Source organism: Pseudonaja textilis, chromosome 3, assembly GCF_049901715.1.
Source record: "Pseudonaja textilis isolate UNSWEBS1 chromosome 3, rPseTex1.2, whole genome shotgun sequence".
In the NCBI taxonomy this organism is placed as follows: domain Eukaryota; kingdom Metazoa; phylum Chordata; class Lepidosauria; order Squamata; family Elapidae; genus Pseudonaja; species Pseudonaja textilis.
The window spans coordinates 116,471,734-116,495,833 of NC_141992.1; the positions used below are offsets into that span (position 1 = coordinate 116,471,734).

General features: G+C 36.0%; 1 protein-coding gene across 1 annotated transcript in view; it reads right to left on the reverse strand.

The window, feature by feature from the left end:
* Positions 1–24,100, reverse strand: part of GABBR2 (gamma-aminobutyric acid type B receptor subunit 2) — a 351,494-nt gene that overhangs the window by 86,617 nt on the left and 240,777 nt on the right. The window contains exons 12-13 of the mRNA XM_026701028.2: positions 20,882–20,989; positions 14,731–14,853 (exon numbers count right to left, since the gene is read on the reverse strand). Coding sequence (XP_026556813.1) covers positions 14,731–14,853; positions 20,882–20,989 — 231 coding nt within the window. The remainder of the gene's footprint in view (positions 1–14,730; positions 14,854–20,881; positions 20,990–24,100) is intronic.

Here is a 24,100-nt window from a genome sequence, read left to right on the forward strand (position 1 = left end):
CAAGGGACATAAGGCAATTCTTCCACTCACCATCGTAGACCGAGACTGGCCAAGTCTATTGGGTCTTCAGTGGTTTGCGCCATTAGGAATCGGAATGGCTGGCATCCATCATACTGAAGACAACGACTGGGAGGCGGCTCTCGTCCACGATTTCCGAGAAGTGTTCAACGAAAGCCTAGGCAAGTACAAGGGGTCCCCTATTTCATTTAATCTTCACCCCGACATAGCACCCATTCGCCTAAAGCCACGCCGAGTCCCCTTTGCTCTTAAATCCAAAATTGACAAGCAACTGGACAAATTAATTGCGCAAGGCGTGTTAGAACCTATTGACCACGCCCGATGGGAGACACCAATTGTCACCCCCATAAAGCCTGACGGGTCCATAAGAATCTGCGGTGACTACAAGGGCACCCTCAATCACACGCTACAGCAGAGCGCCTACCCATTACCAGTTGTTCAACATCTCCTGCATTCACTTGGGGGTGGCAAAATATTAGCAAAATTAGATCTGACCCAAGCGTATCAACAGCTGCCAGTTGATCCCGAGACTGCAGAAGCCCAAACTATAGTCACACATCGTGGTGCATTCAAATGCAAGAGGCTCCAGTTTGGTGTAAGCGTAGCCCCAGGCATCTTTCAAAGCCTGAGGGAGAGACTATTACAAGGGATAAAAGGGGTCGTGCCCTATTTTGATGACGTATTAATAGCACCACCCACAAAAAACCAATTAGAAAAATGCCTCAGAACAGTCCTACAGAGGTTCAAAAACGCTGGCCTCAAGGTTAAGAAGGAAAAGTGCCAGCTTTGCACAGAAAGGGTGGAGTTTCTTGGCTACCTCCTTGACAAGCAATGAATCCACCCCACAGAAAAAAAATTGGCAGCTATCAAAAACGCCCCAAGACCCAAAAACAAAACCGACCTCCAAGCCTTCCTGGGACTTATTAACTTTTATAACATCTTCCTACCCCAGAAGGCGACTGTTGCTGAGCCCCTTCATAGACTACTCGATAAAAGGGCATCCTGGATTTGGGGACGTCGGGAGGAACATGCCTTCCAGCAAGTAAAAGACCTCCTTACCTCAAAGGCAGTACTAATTCAGTAGAACGAGACACTACCTTTGACTGTCACATGTGATGCCTCACCATTTGGGGTAGGGGCCATCCTGAGCCACGTCCTACCAAACGGCTCAGAAGCACCAATTGTATTTTTTTCACGAACTCTATCAAAAACAGAAAGAAACTATAGCCAATTAGATAAGGAAGCCCTTGCTATTGTCTCTGCAATAAAACGATTTCATGAATATGTTTATGGGAGACCATTTTCTATTATAACGGATCATAAGCCACTACTTGGGATCCTGGCGGGCGACAAACCTACGTAGCCACACATTCTCTCCCCCAGAATGACGCGATGGTCAGAATTTCTCGCTGCATACGACTATCAATTAAAGTATCGCCCGGGGAAATCTATTCCCCATGCAGATGCCTTGAGCCGCTCACCGCTACCCGAGCCACAGGAAGACCCAGCTCCCACACTCCCGGTACTGCAAATAGAGACAATGCCATCGCCTCCACTAACGGCTCAAGACATCGCCTTTGAAACCAAAAGAGACTCTTGTTTGGCACGAGTTCTTGGCTGGGTGGAGAGGGGATGGCCAGATTACGACACTAAGGAAATGTTTAAGCCATTTAAAAACAGACAAATGGAACTTTTTTCAAAAAAGGGGTGCGTTTTGTGGGGAGACCGAGTTGTTGTACCAACTAAGTTACAAAAAAGGGTCTTGCAAATGCTGCACGATGGACACCCGGGCATCGTGCGTATGAAAGCGCTGGCAAGAAGTTACGCCTGGTGGCCAGGTATGGACAAACAAATCGAAACCTGGGTCGCCTCTTGTAACAAATGCCAGGAAAACCACTCAGCTCCACCTAAAGCCCCACCAGCAGAATGGGAAACACCCAGGGGTCCTTGGTCTCGCATTCATATTGACTTTGCGGGACCTACGAGAGGCCACACCTTCTTAATAACTGTAGATGCCTACTCAAACTGGCTTGAGGTCAATAAAATGAAAGCAACCACTACTGAGGCGATCATTAAAAAACTGAACAGACTCTTCACCACACACGGGTTACCAGATGTCCTGGTCTCTGATAATGGGCCCCAATTTACTGCCTTAGCCTTTGAACAGTATTTAGCGGAACGGGGCATCCGACACGCACTCACATCGCTGGCTCATCCTGCAACGAATGGCCGGGCTGAACGAATGGTTCAGTTTACAAAGAAAACCCTGCAGAAAATGGATCAAGGCAACATCCACGATAAAGTCACTAGAATGCTGCTCCTACAACACATCACACCAAACAGCACGACCAACAAGAGCCCAGCTGAACTCCTGATGGCCAGGAAACTCAGATCGCCTCTAGATTGTTTGCACCCTGCCTACACCCCGGGAAAGCCCCTGGGTTCCAGCAGCAAGCACCGTGTTTTCAAGGTAGGAGACCTTGTTTTCGCAAAAAAAATTTCTGGGGATCCCCTTTGGATTCCTGCCCAGGTAACTCAAGTTACAGGCCCCCGCTCCTACCGTCTACTCACCACTGATGGCAGACCATGGAAACGCCATATTGACCAACTGCGCTCCAGACTAACCACATCTTCCAACCCTGACCCTAATTTTGACACTAGGGGGGGAGGCGAAGCAATGAACTCAGAATTAGAACCAACACCTGTTTATTCCGAGCTAACACCGAGATCACTGCACCATGGTTGGCAACACTCACCAGCTGCAGCTGAGACTGGACAGTCGAACGCTTCGCCAAGAAGCAGCAACCAGGCAGGTTCAGCGAGCCCCGGGAGCCATGGCAGGAACAGCGAGGCTGAGGACTCCATCACCCCGGGGGCACCAGAGGAGAGCCCTAACCATGACACCGGTTCACCGTTCTTGTTGATCCAGCAAGCAGTCCATCTGAACCTGGGTTTGAACAGGGTCAAGCGGAACTGCATAAGTCAGGCAGACAGGTGCGAAGACCTGCCTACCTGCGAGACTATATTACTCCACCCCTTAAACGGAACCGAGAGGGGAGGGGTGTTCCGGACTAGCAGGCTCGCAGCCTGCAAATCTGATTGGCCCGCTGAAAGCCGATCGTGATTGGTCGCCATAGACTGATGCGATTGGCCAGTAAACGGGCTGCCGCGATTGGCCCTGCCAAGAGCGGCAAACTCAAATCGCCTTCATTGGCTGCCTAGCCGCAGCCAGCCCTATATAAGGGGCTGCTGCGGCTGGGGTTGTTTGCTCAGATCTGAAGTCACAAATAAAGAACTGATGTTGCTTTCTGAGTCTTGCCTCCGTTCTTGAACTGTCCTCCCAGATTTAACACTTATATGTAACCAAATTTAACCAATTTAACCAGTAAACTTTTCATGAATCAAAGACCAGCATAAATGTAACTAAAGCAGATTTCTGTTTCCTGAAATAGCAAACAGATATATTACGGTGCTGCAATATTCAAATGATATAATTTTATTGCAAATGACCAATTGGGCTGAAGTCTGCTCTTCAGGTTTTATATCTTTATGTAACCTTTATAGTTGAGTTATATAAGGACTAAATACAATGAATTTTTTAAAAAGACCCAGAACTGGGCTTTGCACTGTTATTGGGCATTATTTGACAGGTAGACTAGCTTCAATTACCTAGGAATGATTTTCATTTCTCTATAAATCGTGGAACCCAATTTCTATGTACTGCCCACAGAGGAGTATTGAAGCAAACACAAGCATCTTGTTCAATATTTATATAAGAAAGCCTTAATATATCTCAACTTTATTTAAATTACTCACAGCTGCACCTTTGGCACAATTCCTGATGGCATAAAATTAGGCGTGGAGAACAAAGCAGACCATAACAAGGAGCAAAGAGCATCCCAAATGCAGCACATCAATTAGAAGTAAAGCGGGATTGAGAACTATGGCATACAAAGTCTATTTAAGGATAATTCATTATTGGCTTAATTTGAGCTTCTCCTGACTTGTTCTAGCCCTGTTAATTTGAGAATAGGATATAATGAAATCAAAACAATACTAAAAGAAAGAATAACTGATATTTGATAAACAGATCATGTGGTAATTACTTTAATTGTAGTAATTGGAAATAAGATAATTGGAAGAATACCTCAGGCAGCAAAATTAAGTGGCAAGTTGTAAAATCTTGTCTGACTGCTTGGTGGTCCTTGTGTCCTTCTTTAGGAAAGAATATGGTAGAGTTAGAATAATTATTTATGTAATTTCTAAGGGATTTGATTAGAATTTTATATTCTTAGTGTTGATGAAATACATGAACTTGAGACTTGGTTAGTGATCTTAATAAAATAGAGTGTTATTAAATGTTAGTCTTCAAGGCAATCTTTATTGACCCAGGTAAATGACTGAGGAAATGTGTTCGTCCAACCTTCTTAGAACCATTTGTGTTTAGTGAGATTATGCCTATTTCAAATCTGTTTCCATGGAAACAGAAACAAAACTGGCCACCAGCTGAGTCAGCTTCTACTGCTGGTTTCCAGTTATCACAATGTTGTTTGTTTCCCTAGAAACTGATTCAAAAGTGATAAAAAAATAAGTGGCAGTGGTTATTTTTATAGGAATGTAGAAAATGTCTCCTAACTAGATTCAAGCCAGCTGTATTTAAGCAATTGAAGGTTCTACACGGGCCCTCTAACAGAAGCAAGGTCAGCCTTCAATTTTCACTCCTTGTGAAACAGTTGCCAGAAGCTGGCCAATGGGAGCAATGGAATTAAGCAACTCCCACTTCATGTTTCTAAGTGTTTAGAACGGCTAATTTGCAAAACAGAGTTATTAAATAAACAGATTTCATTTTTCTGTAAAAATTAGGTGTACTGTTTTAATAACTGGTGGAAATGGAGTCATGTAATAATTTTTTAAAAAATCAGTACTGGCTTCAGTATATTAAACACTTTCATCACTAAGCAATCTGATTCTATATTTTATAATGCACTTTTCTATGAAATTCTTTCTAATGTAAAACTGATTGAATTGCCTGGCGGACAGATTTTAAATCACATACACAAGTTTGAAATATTTATCAATGGTTATTTGAATTTCAATAGTTACTGAAATGCATACATACTTTCATAAATAAATAAATGGATTACAGGACAAAATATGCCAATATGTCGCCAACCCAATCTCTATGAAAGAAAAATTGTCAAGAATTTGCATTTTAAATTTTGCATAATATAATTCCAAATGCTTGGAGGAACTTTACAGGGTGAACATTGAGGAAAAAGCCTGACCATCATATACAGGCTGTTCTATGATTTCAGCACATGCCCAACTAAGGTTCCATATCATGAAAGAAGCTACCTATGACAGTCTCCCATTGTCAGAGTCACAGTTTAAGCAGAAACTTGGATATAACAGATTAAGTCAGCTGTGGCTCTATGCAGTTATAAATTGTAGAGATAGAAAATTTGCACTTTTGCACATACTTTAAAAAGGAAACAAGATGCAGCAGAAAAAGTGATTTTAACAATTTATTTAAGTAATTAAATTATGACTTTATTTAAATGAATTAAGCCTCAAAAGGACAAGCTTTAATTTAATTAATTTTGAAGATTTGGGGTTGGAATCAGATTGTCTGAATTAAACATCTAAAATGTTATATAGATACTTCTTTCTTCTATATATAATACTGTCCATTACCAGTATATATATAGCAAGTATTTTTTTCTGCATTTTTTCCTTGAATTTAATATAACTCAAACTATCGTAGAATAAAAATACAGATAACATTTATATGAAATGAAATCAAAAGCAGCATAGCAAAATGATTACTCAGAAAGCAATTAAAAGCAACAGCTGTTAAAATAGGCATCACAGAAAATGCTAAAAAATATACTGAAATGCAATTTTTGAAAACATTTTGGCAAAAAAAAATTTAAATGAGTTGTGTCAAAAATGTACTTGTGTTTTAACTATTTCTTTCAATAGTTTAAATTAGAAGAATTTAAAAACAGAGATTTTTTTTTCTGCCTTTTGGCTCCACAATAGAGTCCCAGCTAAAGATTAACCAAGCAGCATAAATTTATAATATTAAAACAACAAGCAAAAGTAGGGCACAGTATCAATTAATAAAGATAATACCTCAAAAGATATTAAATTGTATTTAATGTTAATGAAAAGCATATCACAACAGAAGAGGAAGTTAGTTCAATTTATTATGAAAAAATGTTCGACAATCAAAACTAGTGAAAATGCAGGACACAAAGTTTTTATATGAATGGAGTCATTTGGTGTTCACACATCAAGCATAAGCAAGATGCTTAATATGGAGGAGACTATTTCTCAGTAGACCATATGCTTTCCATTCAGAAAAACTCAGGTTATAATTCAAGCACATCTTGTTTAAAAGATATTCTCAACAAGACTGAAAAACATATCTTCCTAGAATCTTGGTGAGATTGTACAAGTCTGGGTAAATTCTACTAGCCTAAGATAAAGATATGTTTTAAGTTTATTATTTTTGCTAGTAGTTCATAAGGTGTCTGGACTTGCAAAGTTCAAATAGTTGCATTTAGAGATACATTTATTAACCATATAAAAAAGGTAAAAATAATAACTTCTGATATAGTAGTTAAGGAGAACTTGAATTCTAGTCCTCACTTTAGGCACAAAGCTAAGTGGGTGATATTGGGTCAGTCATTCACTCTCCAGCCCAAGGGAGAAACAATGACAAATCACTTCTCAAAACCTTTCCACAAAAACTGCAGGAACTATTTCAGGAAGTTGCCGGGAGTCAAAACTGACTCAAAAACACAAAATCAATCAACCAACCAACCACAGTGGACCAAAACAATTGAGGGCTAGACTAAATGATGATTATATTTGTTCTACATGAAGAAGCAAATTTGGCCTCCGACTGAAATAACCAATATAAATAGGGGGGAAAAAGAGAGGGGTATTCCTAAAACAATAATCTGTATTCATAATGAGATCTCATATCTACATTAACAGATATATCCTGGGAATATTAAATTAACGGTACCATCTTCTGAGGAGTCCTTGGTGCTCTCTGAGCTTGGTTGTTTTCTTGGAGACATTTCATTACCCAAACCAGATAACATTGTCATTGCTAATCTGGCACTAATGATGTTACCTAGTTCAGGTAATGAAACATCTGCAAGAAAACAACCAAACTCAGAGAACACCAAGGACTCACTCATTTCAAGCCTGAGCTACAAATATTCTCCTTTATTGGTACTATCTTCTAAAACATGTCTTCTATATTTAGCAAAAGTTTTGTGTTTTATTTAGAACCTACACATGCATCAGTAAGTAAAACCTGCCCACACAGCCATATTAATTAGCTGGCTGACGCTTCAAAAGTGTATGTTGTAACACTGGAAGGATTCAAAGAGATATAGTAAGAAATGAAATTTGTGAAAGTTACACAACATATCAGAAGTAATTATTTCGGTGATTCTTCCTGACCTGAAAATCTGTGTGGTTAACAAAAGAACAGAGATGTAGGAATAAATTGGAACACCAACCTTTCAACATTAATCACAACAACTGACTCTCCAATGTTTTTAGTCCATTCCCTTCTACAACTTAAGTTAATGCACAAGTTATATAAAAAAGGTTTTAAATGCTGACATACAGTATTGTAGTCCATTGGCTATTATATATATAAAAATATAAAATAAAATATAAAATATAATGTAGTGTAATATAATGTAATATTTTGGTTCTTAGAGTTCAAAAAGAAGGAAAAGATCTCATATATATATATATATTTGTTTTCTGAGGTTCTCGCGGGTATTTGTATGTGGATCTTTGGTTGTTCGGGTTTTTTCCCGCGTAAGATTCGAAGCATCTAGGCAACGTTTCGATGAAGTCTCATTCATCATCTTCAGGCTTCTGTCTCCGGCTCTGTGCTTCTCAGAGTAATGGAGATTGCAGCTGCTTCCTCCTTTTAACTGCCAGTGGGGGTGGGACTTGATTGGGTGGGGGCTTGGCTGTGTTCTGATTGGGTGGGGGTGTGTTCTCATTGGTAGGGGGTTTGGCTGTGTTCTGATTGGTTGGGGGGTTAGCCGTGTTCTGATTGGTTGGAGGCGTGTTCTGTTCAGGTGGGGGCTTGGTTGTGCTCAGGTTAGGGTTAGGGTTAGGGTTAGGGTTAGGGTTAGGGTTAGGGTTAGGGTTAGGGTTCTTTTAATAACACCTGCTCTGGCAAAGTGAAATGAAGAATGGCTAATTTGGCAGTGGCATTTTTTCCAGGCAAGTAAAAATATAGTTTGATTTAATTTTGGGGTTCTGCTACAATTTAAGGTTGCTGCAGGTGCCATTGGTTGCCCTGCATAGCACTTCTGAGCATACCAAACATGCTCTGCATATTTTTATACAAAAACTGCATTACAGATAAACAGACAAGTATTTACATAAGCAATCTTCATATTCCAAAGGAAATTTTTCACTTGAATCAGAAATGCTGCACAGCCCAGATGTTCTTCCATGTAGGCACTGACAAAATCTAGAGCTGTTTAATTTTAAAAGGTTGTTGAATTTTCAGGCCATGTTCTTAGGATTAGCTTGCTAACACATCAAGGTGTTTCTAGTATCAAGGAAGGATTGAAGAAAATCAAGGTATGCTAATAGCATATGCTCTAATTTGCAAAAAAAAAAAGACATCTTGTGTGTGCAGAAGATAGTTGTAGGAACACAAACAGATATACAAATATGCATACTGTCAAAGCAAAGCAAACTGAACAGAGAAACACTGGAAGCAGGAGGATAAAACAGCAGCTGTGAAGTAGGTAATAAGTGCAGAAAAAAAATGAAAGAAGAGAGTTATTCTGATACTTTAAATACTCTTTGAATTGGCAGATATTAATAGCACCATGAATGGGTCTAAAAGCCAAATTGTTTCATACTTTCTACAGCAGGAATCAGATATTTTCTGTTCCTGTATTTGATAAAGCAATCTTACATAATTTGATATGTTCCAGATGTGTTGGATTACAGTACCCATCACTTCAGTGAACATGGACAATGGCTTTCTTGGTTTAATATGAGGAAAATTAGAATTCAAAATATATGGAGGGCATTAGGCTGTGAAGGCTGCAACTGAGCCTAATTTGCTTGCTTAGTGCCACTCCTAAATTTAATTGTAAAATATAATTAAATGTATAGGTTCTATGATTTAGATTTTTAAATCATAGAACCTATGCATTTAATTATATTTTACAATATAATTGTTTGTTTCTTCTTTTCCCTTTCCCTTTATTATATTGTTTCTTAAAAAAACTTTGTAGAATGTGAAAGCGTACTTACTATATGATCTTCTAATATTGTCCAAAATATAGTTTGAGGAATTTTTTAATGGCCAACAGAGCTCTTTCATTTTGTTAAAGTATCATCCATTCAATAATAAATGATATAAATCCCAATAATTTAATATTACTTACGGTCATTCAAGATTAAATTGTTCATATGAACAGTCAGTAATGTCAAAAACCGTTTCTTTGGATTATTTTTATTAAACTCTTACAACCTCATCCTCCCTTTTTTACTTATGACAATTTTTGGTTGCATCCTTCAATAACTATGTTCAATATGAATTACATCAATATATGCTAAATCTAGAGAAGACAACTGGGAAATCCAGTAGGAGAAGATACTCACTAACTGTAATATGAGATTGTTGGCACCTCTCCTCACATCTAGTTCTGTCACAAATAAAAATTTCCTAATATACTCTGGACAGACAAGAATGCTAAATCTCCTTGCATAACAGATTACTAGTTTCCTACTTCTTTAACAGTGTTAAGCTACCTATATACTGTCTTTCTGACATAAATTCTCTAGAGGTCCCCTAACAAGTCAAGACAAGTGTTTAGAATCAAAGATAAAATTATTTTAAAACTTCCCATAACTTCTAAAATACTTGTATCAAATGTATCACATGTCATGCTGAATTGGAGAACACATTACAGAAATACAATCTCTATACAAAGATGGCCTGTCTTATCCCTGATACCCATAACATACTTGGAACAAGATTCATGAAATTACCTTTAAGGACTATGAGATTGATATGAAAGAAGGCAGTCCTTCAGTTGACTGGTCTTAAACTGTTCCCTAGTTTCTTTCTTTTAGTTCTTTTTTCCACAATTTCCTTCTCAATCAATTTTGGAAGGTGAGATTGGAATAAATACTAAACTTTTGAAAGGTTAGTATCTTATTTAATAAAGACAAAAACAGTGATACATTTTTCTCATTGCAGCCACTGCCCGTCTTCTCTATCTCCCAACTCTATGAAGCATATATAAAACCTTGGTAGGTAAATGCTATACAAAATATTTTATCAGGTTCATGATATGTAGTATTATAGTTATTTTAACTGAAGTACTGATCTTGTCTCTGATGTTTTATTTGTGCACTAATTCATCTCACAGTTGTACAGTGAAAGAGATTAAATCAGATAATTGCTTTTGGACATTAAAAAGAAGTCTCATCTCCCTTTAGTGAATGGAGGAGATTAGTGAATCACAACCCAGTTAAATCAGTATAAGCATCTGGTGACCACTGAACATCAACTGGAGTGATAGAAGAGAGTACAGCTTTGATTTTCATGAACACATAATTGCATTTCTCTATCTAGTAAGCAAGCAGAAGTATATTTCAATATTAACATTTCCTAAATTTTGTACTGCAGTTCAATCTACAAAAAGCTATACAAGAAAGAAAAATATAAGCCAGTTGGGAAATTTGGCTTTGATGGCAGCTTATAAAAAATAAAAATAAAATGTCTATTTCTGTATTATAGTATGGTATATTTAGATAACTAGTATATAAAAATATATTGAGTGTAGCAATAGCACTGCATGTAGCTCCTAGTTGGTTGGATGCTGGGTGCTTTAAATCAGGGTTCCTAGCTTGCAGGAAAAGAAAAGAAAAGCATGCTTGCTATAAAACTGGGCTTTGATTATGCTTATAGAATCTGACTAAAAAGTGCAAGAACTGACAAGTATTATATTTATCACTAGCTAGGAATAGTGGTATATGGTGTACGTATGATTAAAGCTGATAACATAGTCTACTCTTTTTAAAAAAAAAAATTACTAAAAGCATTAATTTGACAAATATAGAACCATATTTTGATTACGATGTTATAAGATTGTAACCTGGAATGTAAGATGAGTGTATGATAAAACACATGAATTAATGAGCAGGGAGGAAGGGCTAAATCTCAAAATAAGCTGATGTTTTCAACAGCTACCATTAATGAGGTATATTAAAAGAAGTTAGAAGCTACTTAACAGGAAATGATTTTTATATTCTATTTGACTGTGATCAGGCCATGTTTGGAATATCATTAAGTTCTGAGCATCACAGTTCAAAAAGGGCAGTACAAATTGGAGCAATTTCAGAGAGCTACAAAATGGTGAAGGTGCAAAAACAAACTATCCCCATGAATGACTGTCCTTCATGGGGTTAGCTCAGTATTGTTGAGTAAAGTTGAATATGGTTTCAACTACCCCCCCCCCAAAAAAAAAAAGATGAATGGAAGGTATTATAAATTTTCAAATAGCTATAAAGTGTTGTCATCCAAAAGACAAAGCAGATTTATTATCTATTGATCAAGAGCACAGCTCCCAAGCTCATGGGTTAAAACAACAAGTAAGGAGGTGCAGGATAGGAACTTCCTGGTTGCATGAAACTGCGTGAAATAGGCTGACATATGATGTGTTAAATTCTCTCCCATTAGAAATCTTCAAACAGAGGTAGGATGGTCTCTCAGTCAGAAATGTTCTAGCAAATCCTGAATTGAACAGAGAGCTTGACTAGATGACTTCTAAGATCCCTTTCAATTATATGAGGAGAGGAGGCAGGATGCTTGTGGAATTAACAGAGAGAGGAAAATATAATACCTATAAAATAAGTTGGATAAATGAAGTATAGAAGTAAAATGAAAAATTGTAAAACTCAGTGTGATGATCAGATGATATACATGGATGAATGGATGGGAATGAGATGAGTGCAGGTAATTCTCAAGTTATACCTGTAACTGAGCCCGCAATTACAATTGTAAATTGTGACCGTCATAAAGCTGGTCACCATATGACCAGGCCCGATTTTATAACTTGTTTTGCACAGCCATTAAGTAAACCCATTACTCTCAGTGGGAAGGGTTTTGCTGGAAACCGAAAATATCAATGGGCTTCAAATTGTGATATATTATATATATTACAAAAGATATTTAGAACTTATTGGACTCCATTAAGTTTGCATAGAAAATGAATGTCAGAATGTCACAGTGTTTCATTAGAGATAAGAATAATGCTTTTTTAAACCATGTTTCTATAATGTCCTGTACATACCAAGTTTTGGGAGAAAGTAGTGGATTATATTAATATAAATGTGTGACAAAAGCTAAAATTCTGATTTATAAAGGTGCAAATAGTAGACAATTGCAACACTTTGGGAAATGCACTTCAGGCAGTTATTGAGAAATGTGTGAATACCCTTAATCAAAGAAAAGAACACATCCAGTGCTGTTTCTATTTGGAAACAGCTTGAGATGGGAGAAAAAATGAAACTTTGACTTTGGGTTTTGATAATTAGATAGGCTTGTTGCTACAGAAATGGCTAATACATATTAGCACATAAAAGTAAAAAGTCTGTAATGTTATTATTTTATTCTTTTGTGCTAAAATTATTTGGAATCAGTGCTTTTTTCTTTCTTTCTCTCCTTTTACTATATATTTTCCCTTCCCTTTTTTCTCCCCCATTTCCCCACTACTTCCATTTTCTTTTGTATTTATATCCTTATAAACTTAATAAGAATTACTTTAAAAAAGAAAAATACATGAATGTGAGAAAGGGGGTTGATTGCATATTGCCTTGGAGCAGGTCTGTATAATATGAATAGGAAAACATTTTATGTGAATATATTAAAAGTTGGCTGCTGATAAAAGTAAACCATACATAAAAATAAATGTAACTCCTAACAAAATGTTCAACACTAAACATGAGTAAGTAAATTTGGTTTAGTAATAAATTATACCTGGGTAGCTCAAGTTTTCCAAGATATTGTATCTGCCAGAAGCTCACTATACGATGTTTTACATTCATAGCATATTACTTTTCAGTTGTGCTATCTTCCTTCCATTTCCCATAGGTAAATTACAATGTTTTATTTTGTTTATGTGTTTATTTTAAAGAAAACATTCAAAGATCATGTGTCAAACAAGAGTAAGGAAATGTTTCTGAAGAAATCCCAACCAATCCAAACATTTAATATAATATTATATAATAAATTATCTATGGGCTCTGACTTTTGATATATCCTATATTTATTCACACACACACACACACACACACACACACACACACACACACACAGAGGTAACTCCATTAATATATAGTTTTTAACAACTGATGGGATGCAATTATGCCAGAGTCGATAATCTCTTGGGAAGCCAATCTGTTTCAGGAAAGGCCACCTAATTAATACCTGGAGAAGTGGCCCGCCAAGTAGTATATATAAAAACACAAGGACTGACCATCTCACAAAAAATACTTGAAGGTTTCATAATCTATACAGGTTATTCAATACTGTTGGTTCAATGTATTTTTGCTTATAAATCAAATGTACTATAGGAATTGTAATAGATGGAGTTATTTGGGCCATCAAGTCAATGTTTGTTGAGAGTTCACTGGAGTTGGGTAACTAATAAATTCATATGAATAAAAAAAATAAAAAATAAAGACTGCTTAAATTGTTCACCTTTTATTAAAGTCAGTCTTAATTCTTGATCAAATCCCTGCAGTTTTCTTGGCAACATTTTCAGAAGTGGGTTGGCACTGCCTTCTTCCTAGTATTGAAAGTAACTGGACCAAAGTCATCAAGTTGACTTCTGTGCTTATGCAAGTATGAGACACTCAGGTTTCCCTAGCCTTAATTCAGCACTTTAACCAACTGGTCCTCCAGCAAATATAGGTAAATATAATATAAACAGAAATTGCATTTTAAATTATTTTTTTCATATCTTTCATTTCATTACAAAACCCATTTTTGCAATGCAAAGAAATTGTCACTATTAATTTACTCTACTTTAAAGAAAGTTTACTTCCTTCCCTTCAAGAAATTGTTACCACACACCTGGCAAATCTGACAATAAACACTATACTGTGAGTATCTCATCCTTGATTTTTATATCTCCAGGGTGACTCTTTTTAAAATGATACCAAAATTGGACTAGTCATTCTGCATAAATCAACTAAGTTGAGCAAAATAATAGACAGTGATGTTATAATACCTAAAGATCAACAGTAGAAAAGGAAGCTTAGTTTTGATAAAGTGATCTTTGGAACTTCATATTATGCTTTTATTTTATGTGTAGATTGCATTAGTTTCTCATGAACCTGCTAATGGAGTCCGAAAATCTATTATTTATTGCAACACCATCTCTTATAGACTTTTAGTAGACAACTCCCTTGTGTTTACAATATTTCTGCATCTAAAACCTCTTAAGCATGGTAGAAATGCTTGATTCCATTATGTGATGTGAGACACACACACACACATTCTATTTGTGATATATGCACCCACTAAATGATACATTCCTAATATTTTGGATATATTTTTATTTTATTTTGCATGATAATCTTAAACAACTAATTGGAAAACCATTAATATAGAATAGCTGAATGACAGACCTCCATGTTGTATTTTTCCACTGTTCTCCTCAAAGGATCAACAACTTGCCAACAAATTAAGATGCAAAGATCTATCAGTAACATTCCTCCAACGATCACCATTAGTTTTTGGTCCTTAATGATCTATGGAAACAAAATATAGAATATGGAAGATATTTACATTGAATTCAGAGGTACTCTAGAGTCTTTGTTAAGAGTCATATATCAGACAATGCACAGTTAATGGGACATTTTAATTATGCATGGATAAGATCTTCATTTACTTGACCATAGTAAAATTCATTTTGCAACCTACATTTATTTGATTTTTTGTTTGTTTAGTACAGTCTAAAAACCACAAATATATAAATCAAACAATATGACAACAATAGAAAAGTTGAAATTTAAATACATTCTTCATAAACAGAAAACACCTTACTTTTTTTTTTCTTGTGCAACTTAAATAATTCAGGAAATTACAGTTAAATTTTAAGTCAGGTTCTTTTTGAAATTTTGACTACCCTTCTACATAACAGTAATGTAAAATAAAAACATATTGACACTGCACTGAAAGAGGACTCCCAATTCTCTTTCTCTCCTCTCGCCCCCACCTCTTCAGGAACAGAGCAGAGTGAACTCTCAGTTGTATTAGATATTTGAGTTAATGTACTGCATATCCCAGCATATCCTGGCCAGTGCCTGGACTAGTTTCCACAGTTCTATTGGCAAGATTTTGGAATTGATTTGCTACTGCCTTCTTCCCAGGGCTGAGAGAAACAAAGCAACCCAACTGGCTTTGTCCCAAAATGGGACAAACAGCCTTAATCACTACACCAAATTGGCTCTCCGGAAATACCTTTAGTGATGTTAAATTCTCTTAAGATTAAAATTTTATTGCTATCCTAATCAAAAAACCATTCTCTTCAGGATAATCTACTCAAGTGGGCTGAAGGCAAGAGAGTGATGAGCAGTCAAACCTTTTCTCTCTCACGCCCTCTCCTCTTCTATTTTCTTCTGCCATCTATTTTTTTTTCTGCCCAGCAGACAATTAGAAGTGACAGATCTCTCTTGCTAGAAGGCAACTTTTAAAGGCTGTTAAAATTAGATTGAGGTTACATGAAAAAGCTAACGTCTGTAAACTGCTGAAACATGTTTTAAATATTTGTTTTATGCAGTTCATGTTCTCACTATACTCCATTTAATAGAAACCATGGAGTTAACTGTGAATCGGTTGCATTTAGATAGTGTTTAAATCACTCATTCGTGATCTAACATAATTATTACTATTTTGAATGGATTCTGAAATGACATTAATTTATACTATAATTCTCTGTATACTTGCAGAAATATAATTCTGTATATACTTTCAGAAATATGAAACTTTGATTTCAGTAGGCCTTGTCCCCAACTGTACATTTACATATTCCTGGATTGGATACAACCCACAATACATCTTGTCTTAGTTTGGAGATGGGCAACCTGTGGCTCTCAACCCTTGAAGTGAGAGGTTAATTTAATTTGATACATTAAATTTATATGCTCCTGAATGCATTCAAATTATGGAAGCTTACAAAAACTATAACCAAAATGTTCATAGTAAACAGCACACACTTCTATTGCCATAATTTAATAATACCACCAAAACCAGCAGCAATTGTATAATAATTATTCAATAATATATAATTAACAGTCTAATTTAGAATGATGAATTCAATTATCCAAAGCCCACTAGAATAGCTTGGTTTTCATGACTTTCTGGAAGGGCAAAAGTGATTACTCTGACAAAAACAATCAGTCTTCTGAATTGGAAGGGACGGGGTGGGTGGGTGAAAGAAAAAGAGAATGTCAGTAGAAAAAAAGTCATGTCCAAAAGAGAGGTGACAGATGACGTTGGCGCTATCCTTTTGCTTCTTTGATCTCTATCAGTTGGCACATGGTCCCCAGCACATTGCCTCTGAGAATGTGGTGTTTTTTTTTTAAAGGGTATCTGATCCTCCTTGCTAAAAATATTTTGGGATACCTCAAAAAATTCAAGAAAAACAATTTTATACTGTCAGTGCTCTAGAAAAAAAATACCATTGGTCATATTAAATTATGAGGCATATTCTAATTCATTTTTAAAAGTTTTAAGTACCAAGTTTCTATTTTTTTCTTATTTTGAAATAAACGACAGTTCTGGGAAACATTAAATATAAGTCACCATTTGGCAGTTCATTTTCAACAGATGGCATTTAAATAGTGCATTTGGACATGCTCAATTTATTTAGGATGAAGATTTTTACCTCTATCAAATGACACCCCCCCCCAATACGTATTTATAAATCAGAATGAATTAAGAAGAAAACTAACATTAATCTACAGGAGGAGACCAGTTTGTCAACTTCAACTAAAGATGAGGTGCATCTCCCCAAAGCCTTGCGAGGCCTCTGTACAGCTTCACAAATATTCAGTGAGGCTGTGTGAGGACCTTGTGAAGGGAGTGAGGCTGTGTGAGGACCTTGTGGGGAGATAGGCTGGGGGGTGCGGGGGGGGCAGTTGAAGCAAAGGTAAGCATGAGAGGGCAGGAGAAGGAAGAAATCCAGCCCTAATGATTGCACTGGGACTACCAAAATTGTTGTCATTGAGCAAGGTGGCCACATGTTTCACCTAACAACTACTTTGTTTGGCAATGGAAATTCTGGTTGTTAAGAGAGGACTAGCTGTATCTCTTTAGGGATCTTCATATCTACCTCCGTAGTATATTATCCTCAGCATTGCTTAGGAAGGATACATCCTTAGTACAAATAGGTTCCAGTAAACTTGAGGCCTCTCTATAGACAGCTTGGTGGGATGAGAACAGCCACAAAATGTTTGCTTATTTTTTAGATTTATTTTCTATCTTTAAGCAGCTTAATGTTGCCACTCTATACTGTTAAGATTTGACAAGGGTATTATTAATAGAAAAATGATTTTGGTGATTGCTACAATTGAACTGTTCTTACTTTCTACGCTATATTCTGAACACTTTAAATTGTGTAAGCTTTCAGTTTCCAAATATGGATATACATCTAAATCCATTTAAGTTTCACACATATTTAATTATAAATTTATTTAATCAATGTCTGTGCCATCATCCATTTTTAAAATAAAAAACGCAAGAAATAGTACAAAATTTTTCCCCAATAGACCCATTATGTACATGTTTTGCATATGTTATTGCAAACAACTTTTGTACCAAAACACATTACCAAATTCAAAGAAATGAAGAATCTAATCTAATGGTGATTCAACTTTGTATCACATATCTTTAATCTCAGAACCAAGCATCTTGGAGACATCAATTATGGTATAGATTTATCCTTTGTACCCCTTCCTTCAATGGATATTTTTAAAAAAGTACCCTCAAGAATATTCAGTTGACTCAATGATATCGCCAGGAACTTTTTGTGGCTTGGAGTTGAGGTCAATGCTCTTATTTTACATATCTTGGAGGTTTAATGTGCCTGTTTTACATACTGAACAACATATTCTGGGGCCACTTTCAATTTGGTTTCAAACTGAACACGGTATCGAGCCTTAGTTGCACTTGTAATGGGATTTCAATGGGGAGAGGGTATTTATTCTTGTCCCCTTTAGCTCTCAGAAGCCTTCAGTACCAGAGGTGGTATTCAGCAGGTTCTGACCAGTTCTGGAGAACCAGTAGCAGAAATTTTGAGTAGTTTGGAGAACCAGCAAATACCACCTCTGACTGGAGATTTTACAGTATCCTTTCCCTGCCATGCCCACAAGCCACGCCCACAGAACCGGTAGTATTTTTTTTTAAATCCTACCACTGTTTAGTACTATCAGTTAAGATATCCATCTGAACCAGCTCAGGGGGTTGAAAATTGGGAGTGGGAGACATGGTGTTAATGTAGTTTTTCTCTTTCCTTCCTATCAGTTCCAGCTAGTATTGTTCTACCAAAGGTCATCAGTAAGCATGCCCAGTGCTATCGCTATACTGGACTCTGGCTCAAAATCAAAATGAAACTGAATCAAGTTCAAATAATCAGTTTCTTCCAGGATCTTCTGGAACTATTGCCAGCTCTCCTTCTTAATAATTTTCCCTAGAATGTTCTCCTGAACTCAAAGCTCCTATATGAGGAGTTGTGACAGCTATGGCCAGGACAGACCTTGTGCAACTTCACGTTTTGTAGTAATTTTACCCATTCCTACCTATCAGAAGGCTCTGCATGAGGTGCTCAATATCCATATTGCAATGTCTTCTACATGAGCCAACCCTTGAAAGCTATCTGGAAGCTACAAATAATTCAGAATATAGTGGTATATGTAGTTACCAATATGCCATACTTTACCAGGTGTATTAGCTTTCAATTGATTTCTGGGGGCAATTCAGTGTCCCAGTTAATATGAATCCCCATACAGATTAGAACAAGGCTGTTTTTCGGATTATTATTCTAACAGGATGGGCATGCACCAGGTCCCTGCCTTGAAGCAATGGGAGTATTATGTCTAGGAGGTATAGCATCTGAGTTGCAGCACATGTCCTTTTTAATAATTCCTACCCCTCGAGATTTCACTGGTCTTGAACCTGTTCACGTTTAGCGAAACTTTTAGAACCTGAGCCTTTCCCCAGGCATTGGGTCTGATAATAGAAGAGGAGTTCATTTTTGGGAAATAAAGTTTATGTTGACCAACAGTACACTATGGCATGTCACTTTTGCTTTAGTTTTCTTGATATCATTGGTTTTGCTTGTAATTTGTAAATTCTGTTATTTTTACTAATGTTTGCTAGCTGAAGTCCCAATCAATCATGCAAGTTGTGTGATCATATAAATCTTCCCAGTAAATAAATAGCAATCAACTTCTGTTTAGTTACACCAGCATTTTTTATTTATGTCTCTCCATGATATAGCATTAACACATATTGCATTAAGCTACAGTTCTCAAAATGGTTGAATTTCTGCATCATGTCATGTCACAAATTTTGTCATATAAACTACAATAACTGGTTATACATATTACATTAACCATATCAACTACCTAGGGATACTATGTAATTCAGCATTTCCCTGTGCAGTACTTCCTATACAATTTTTTTAAAGATAGAAGGCAAAATATTAGGAGTTGATTATTTTTGCCTAATTAAAATTAGAAACTTCAAACTTGTGAAGGACAAGTCCGAAAATTGTTAGCCTAAGAAACACAAGATAGAACATTCCATTCCACCCACACAATTTGCACTTAATTCACAAAATATGGAACTCTCTATGAATAGTATAGGAAAACCTATTCTCTATTATTTCCAAGTTCATTGTTTCTTCCATACAGATTACACCATAGAATATGTAATTCCCCAACCTGCATTTGCCAAATCTGTTTTTGACAAAAGGCCAGTGACATGCAGATTACAAAGGAAGACCCACCCAATGAAATACAAGACAAAGGCCCTTGGCAATCATATATCATGATTTCTATCAGTCTTGATTGACAGCTATACAAAAAAAATAAGCAGTGGCAATATGCCCAGGTCCAAGCTATACAGCTTCAATCATAAATTACACCCATTTTAGAAGAATATGTTATTTCACATCCAAAATTGCACACCATATGCAGCCTCAATGTACCTACCTTATAATATTACTTACAATACTACACAATAGAAGCTGTCCATCCTATACCTAGGGATGTAGTCTATTGAATTAATGAATCTACTCTATCCAGCATTTAAAAAACTGCAAATGCTAAAGAATGTTTGGGAGAGTTTCCTCACCCAACTTTTTAAATTGGAATTACATCTGTAAGTCAGGTGTGCATCAAGCCAATACTTTCTTTTGGGCCATAAGAACAAAATGGCAATATATCAACCATGACAACAAATTTCAATTGCAGAGATGTCTGGCTTAATATTTAAGAACTTTTTTTTCAGTTGGATTGCTTTCACAATTCAAAGCCCCTCCATCTCAGGACTTCTAAACCTGATTCAAGTCAAATGTCAATTTATGACATTATTTATGGCTTTGTATAAGTACCCAATGTAAGATACAAGAATGTAAGCAGCTATGGAAAATAGGCAACATGTTAAAGCAAATAATCAATAAAGATTTCCAATGATATTTTTTGATCAGCAGTTAGACAAAAAAGGTAGAAGCAACCAGACATTAACTAACAGAACTATTTTTTAAAAACTCACCTTTTTTTTCATTTTTACATTTTTGAAGATTGCATGGACTCTCCATGTTTTTGCAAACATTGCTCCAAATGCCGTAGTATAACCCACTGTAAGAATCCATGTCCGGATCTGAAACAAAGAAAAGACCTTTTTTTCTCCTCCCTCATGACTTTCAAACTCATGACTTGCAAACAAACATGCAGGTTTAGTGAAGGGAAAAAGATTTAGGCAAAAAATATTGGAATTGTTAAATTATTCTGTTAAATAACATTTATAACTTTCCATAAAAAAATTGAATTAGTTTTAAATCAGAATGATAAATAATAAATATAATGTTAATATCCAAATTAGTCCAAAGTGAAGGGAAACATAAATTTCAGTTCTACTGATTTCAATTGGATTTCTAAATATGATAAAATAAATTTACAGTTAAAAAAAGAATTAAAAATTTAAAAGGAGGCACTACATTGATGACTGCAAGCCTATAATCTTCCAAGAACTCCCACAGGTCTTATTACCAAATTTGGTAACAAATTATCAAAAACAAAATGCAGTTTCCTATTATATTTCAATAGAAAAAGTATTCAAACATTGTATAGGCTTTGATTCAGAATTAATACGTGTGAAATATAAAAATAACCACACAACTGCTATTCTTTGATGGACCCCAAATTAGCCTATATCCATCCATTCTGATGACAGCACTGGTCAGAGACCCACTTACTGCAGCCCTTAGATGCATCTTTAAAAACTGGCTGTCAGAAGGTTGCCTGCTTGTCCATCGGACAATGAGAGTAAAAAGGAAGATAAAAAGTATAAGTATTTGAGTGCGGGACAGACTATTCAGCTGGCCATGTTGACTATGCAGAAAGCTGCTTTGCTAGCATTTTTTTATCGTTTTTTAATGCTCTACTTTTCACTAAACACTTCATTAAAGGCAACTTTATTGTTCCAAAAGAACACACGGTAACAGAGGTAAACATTAGGAATCCAACTTAAAACATCATCTTAATCAAGTAAATTGTTAGATGCGGATGGCTTCTCAAAACCAATCTAGATGTTTTGTGCCCATGTGAAGTACTGTATACTTAAGCATATGCAATCACTTTGCTTTTATTCCTTGGTACAGGTAGCCCTCGACTCACGACCACAAACTGAGCCCAAAATTTCTATTGTTAAGTGAGACCTTTGTGATTTGCCCCATTTTATGATTTTTCTTGTCACAGTTGTTAAGTGAATCACCACAGCTGATAAGTTATTAATCGGTTGTTAAATGAATCTGGCTTCCCCATTGACTTTGCTTGTCAGAAGGTCTCAGAAGACCTCATCATGGGGACGTTAGAAAAGTCAGGACTATGGAAAACATTCATAAGACACATTTTTCAGGGCTGCTGTAACTTTGAATAGCCACTAAATTAACTGTTGTAAGTCGAAGGCTAATCTGTATACTGCTCATCGATATACAGGGCTACAGAATAGGGTTGAAACATTGTCTGCTATGTTGACACTATCAGAAACAAACCAAATTTTGTCTTGCTTCAAATAATGTAGCTTGATGGGAAATAATATCCAAGCCACACAGTTATGCTGTAGGAAAAAAAAGAAAGTAGAAGACAAAGGGACATGTTTATTTTACAAACAATCCATGCATGGGTTTGTTTTTTTTCAAAAATAAATTCCACTGTGTTCAATGGGCCTTTTGTAATAAATGTGCATATGAATGCGTTAACTGACATTCCTAACACAGCGGAAGTTATTACAACAGAATAGAAATAAATTAAACATTTCATCAGCAATTTCCTAGAAAAGATTTCATATTAATCCAGCAAATCATACCCATACATATCTCCTGCATAATTTATGGCAATGCAAATGAACTTCTACAGTTGCATATCATAATACAGTAATCATTCTTCTGAGGCTGTAATTCTGAATCCGGATAAAATCTTCAAAGTTCATATTCACATTTGCTTGTTAGGAAATTGGATCTCCTTCAGTCTTGTCCTTCCTTGGAATACTTTTGACACGTTAATTGAAAATCTTGGGATTCTTCCAAAGACTGTGATATCGCTTTCCTGTTCTACTTTGTCCCATTCTTTCTGCAATGTAGCTGTCATAATGTAGAACTTGAATTTGTATATTGCAAACTTCATTTAACAGTCTGCTAATTCCATATATTGGTTGAGGCTGGGTACCCAGGATATTGTTGGCATACCATTTCAGTGGCTAATAGTTCCTGAACTAGCTAACCACTACAATTTCTACTATGCTATATTTCACATTCTGGAACTATAATATCCATGCTGAATTACTTTGTCTTCTTTCCCTTCTTTTCTGAGACTAAGATACTTTCAATCCATATCTCAGAAGAAGTCAATTCTATATTTTTCCACTATTACTTGTATATAATACTGACAAAACCCTGGCTGATCTGTTATAATATAGAAGTGATGGTGAAAATTCTTAATAAAGAAAGAAATTATTTCCCCTGAGAAAAGGTACTCAGAATAAAGGTGTGGCAATAATAATTCTGTTGCTGATAGAACTTACTTAAATATCCTACTGGATTGCTCATTTGAGCACACAACAGTCTTTCCTGTTTGACCATGTCCAGTTGGTGGTATAATTTCCTGGAAGTTAACCTATGCTATGTTATAGAGACCCATCTTATTTTTTACACTGTTTACCTTTTAAATAAAATTACATTCTTCTGCTGTTGAATTACCCTCAAATTCAGTAATAAGATGGGTAATGGTAAATGAAAAGAAATTAAATACAGATGAGGCACAAGGGGATATTGGTGAGTAGGAAAACAAACTTTGATTTTGGGGATTATTTACCTTGGATGGGGTTAGATTTCTGAAAGAGGAATTCTACAATCTGAGAGCATATTTAATGCCTAATTGTTTCCATAATTGTGTAAATCACTTGCAATTGTTCCTTGAACCATTAGGACATAGCAAATCATTCAGATTCATGCCTTAACTGTTACTATTAAAATATTGTAATTGACTTCATGTGTTTAATTATACTATTTTTAAAATTTTTTAGAATGATTCTGTTTTTATATTCCGATTGAGCAAGATAATAATACAATCAATCTCTCAATCAACTTTTCTTACTGCAAATTTTTTTAGGTGGCATATAAAACAGGTTTGGCCATAAGAAACGTAAGATTCCCATTATAATCTTAACCATAAATAATACTGCTCAAAAGAGTCATATGATTGAATTTCTCAA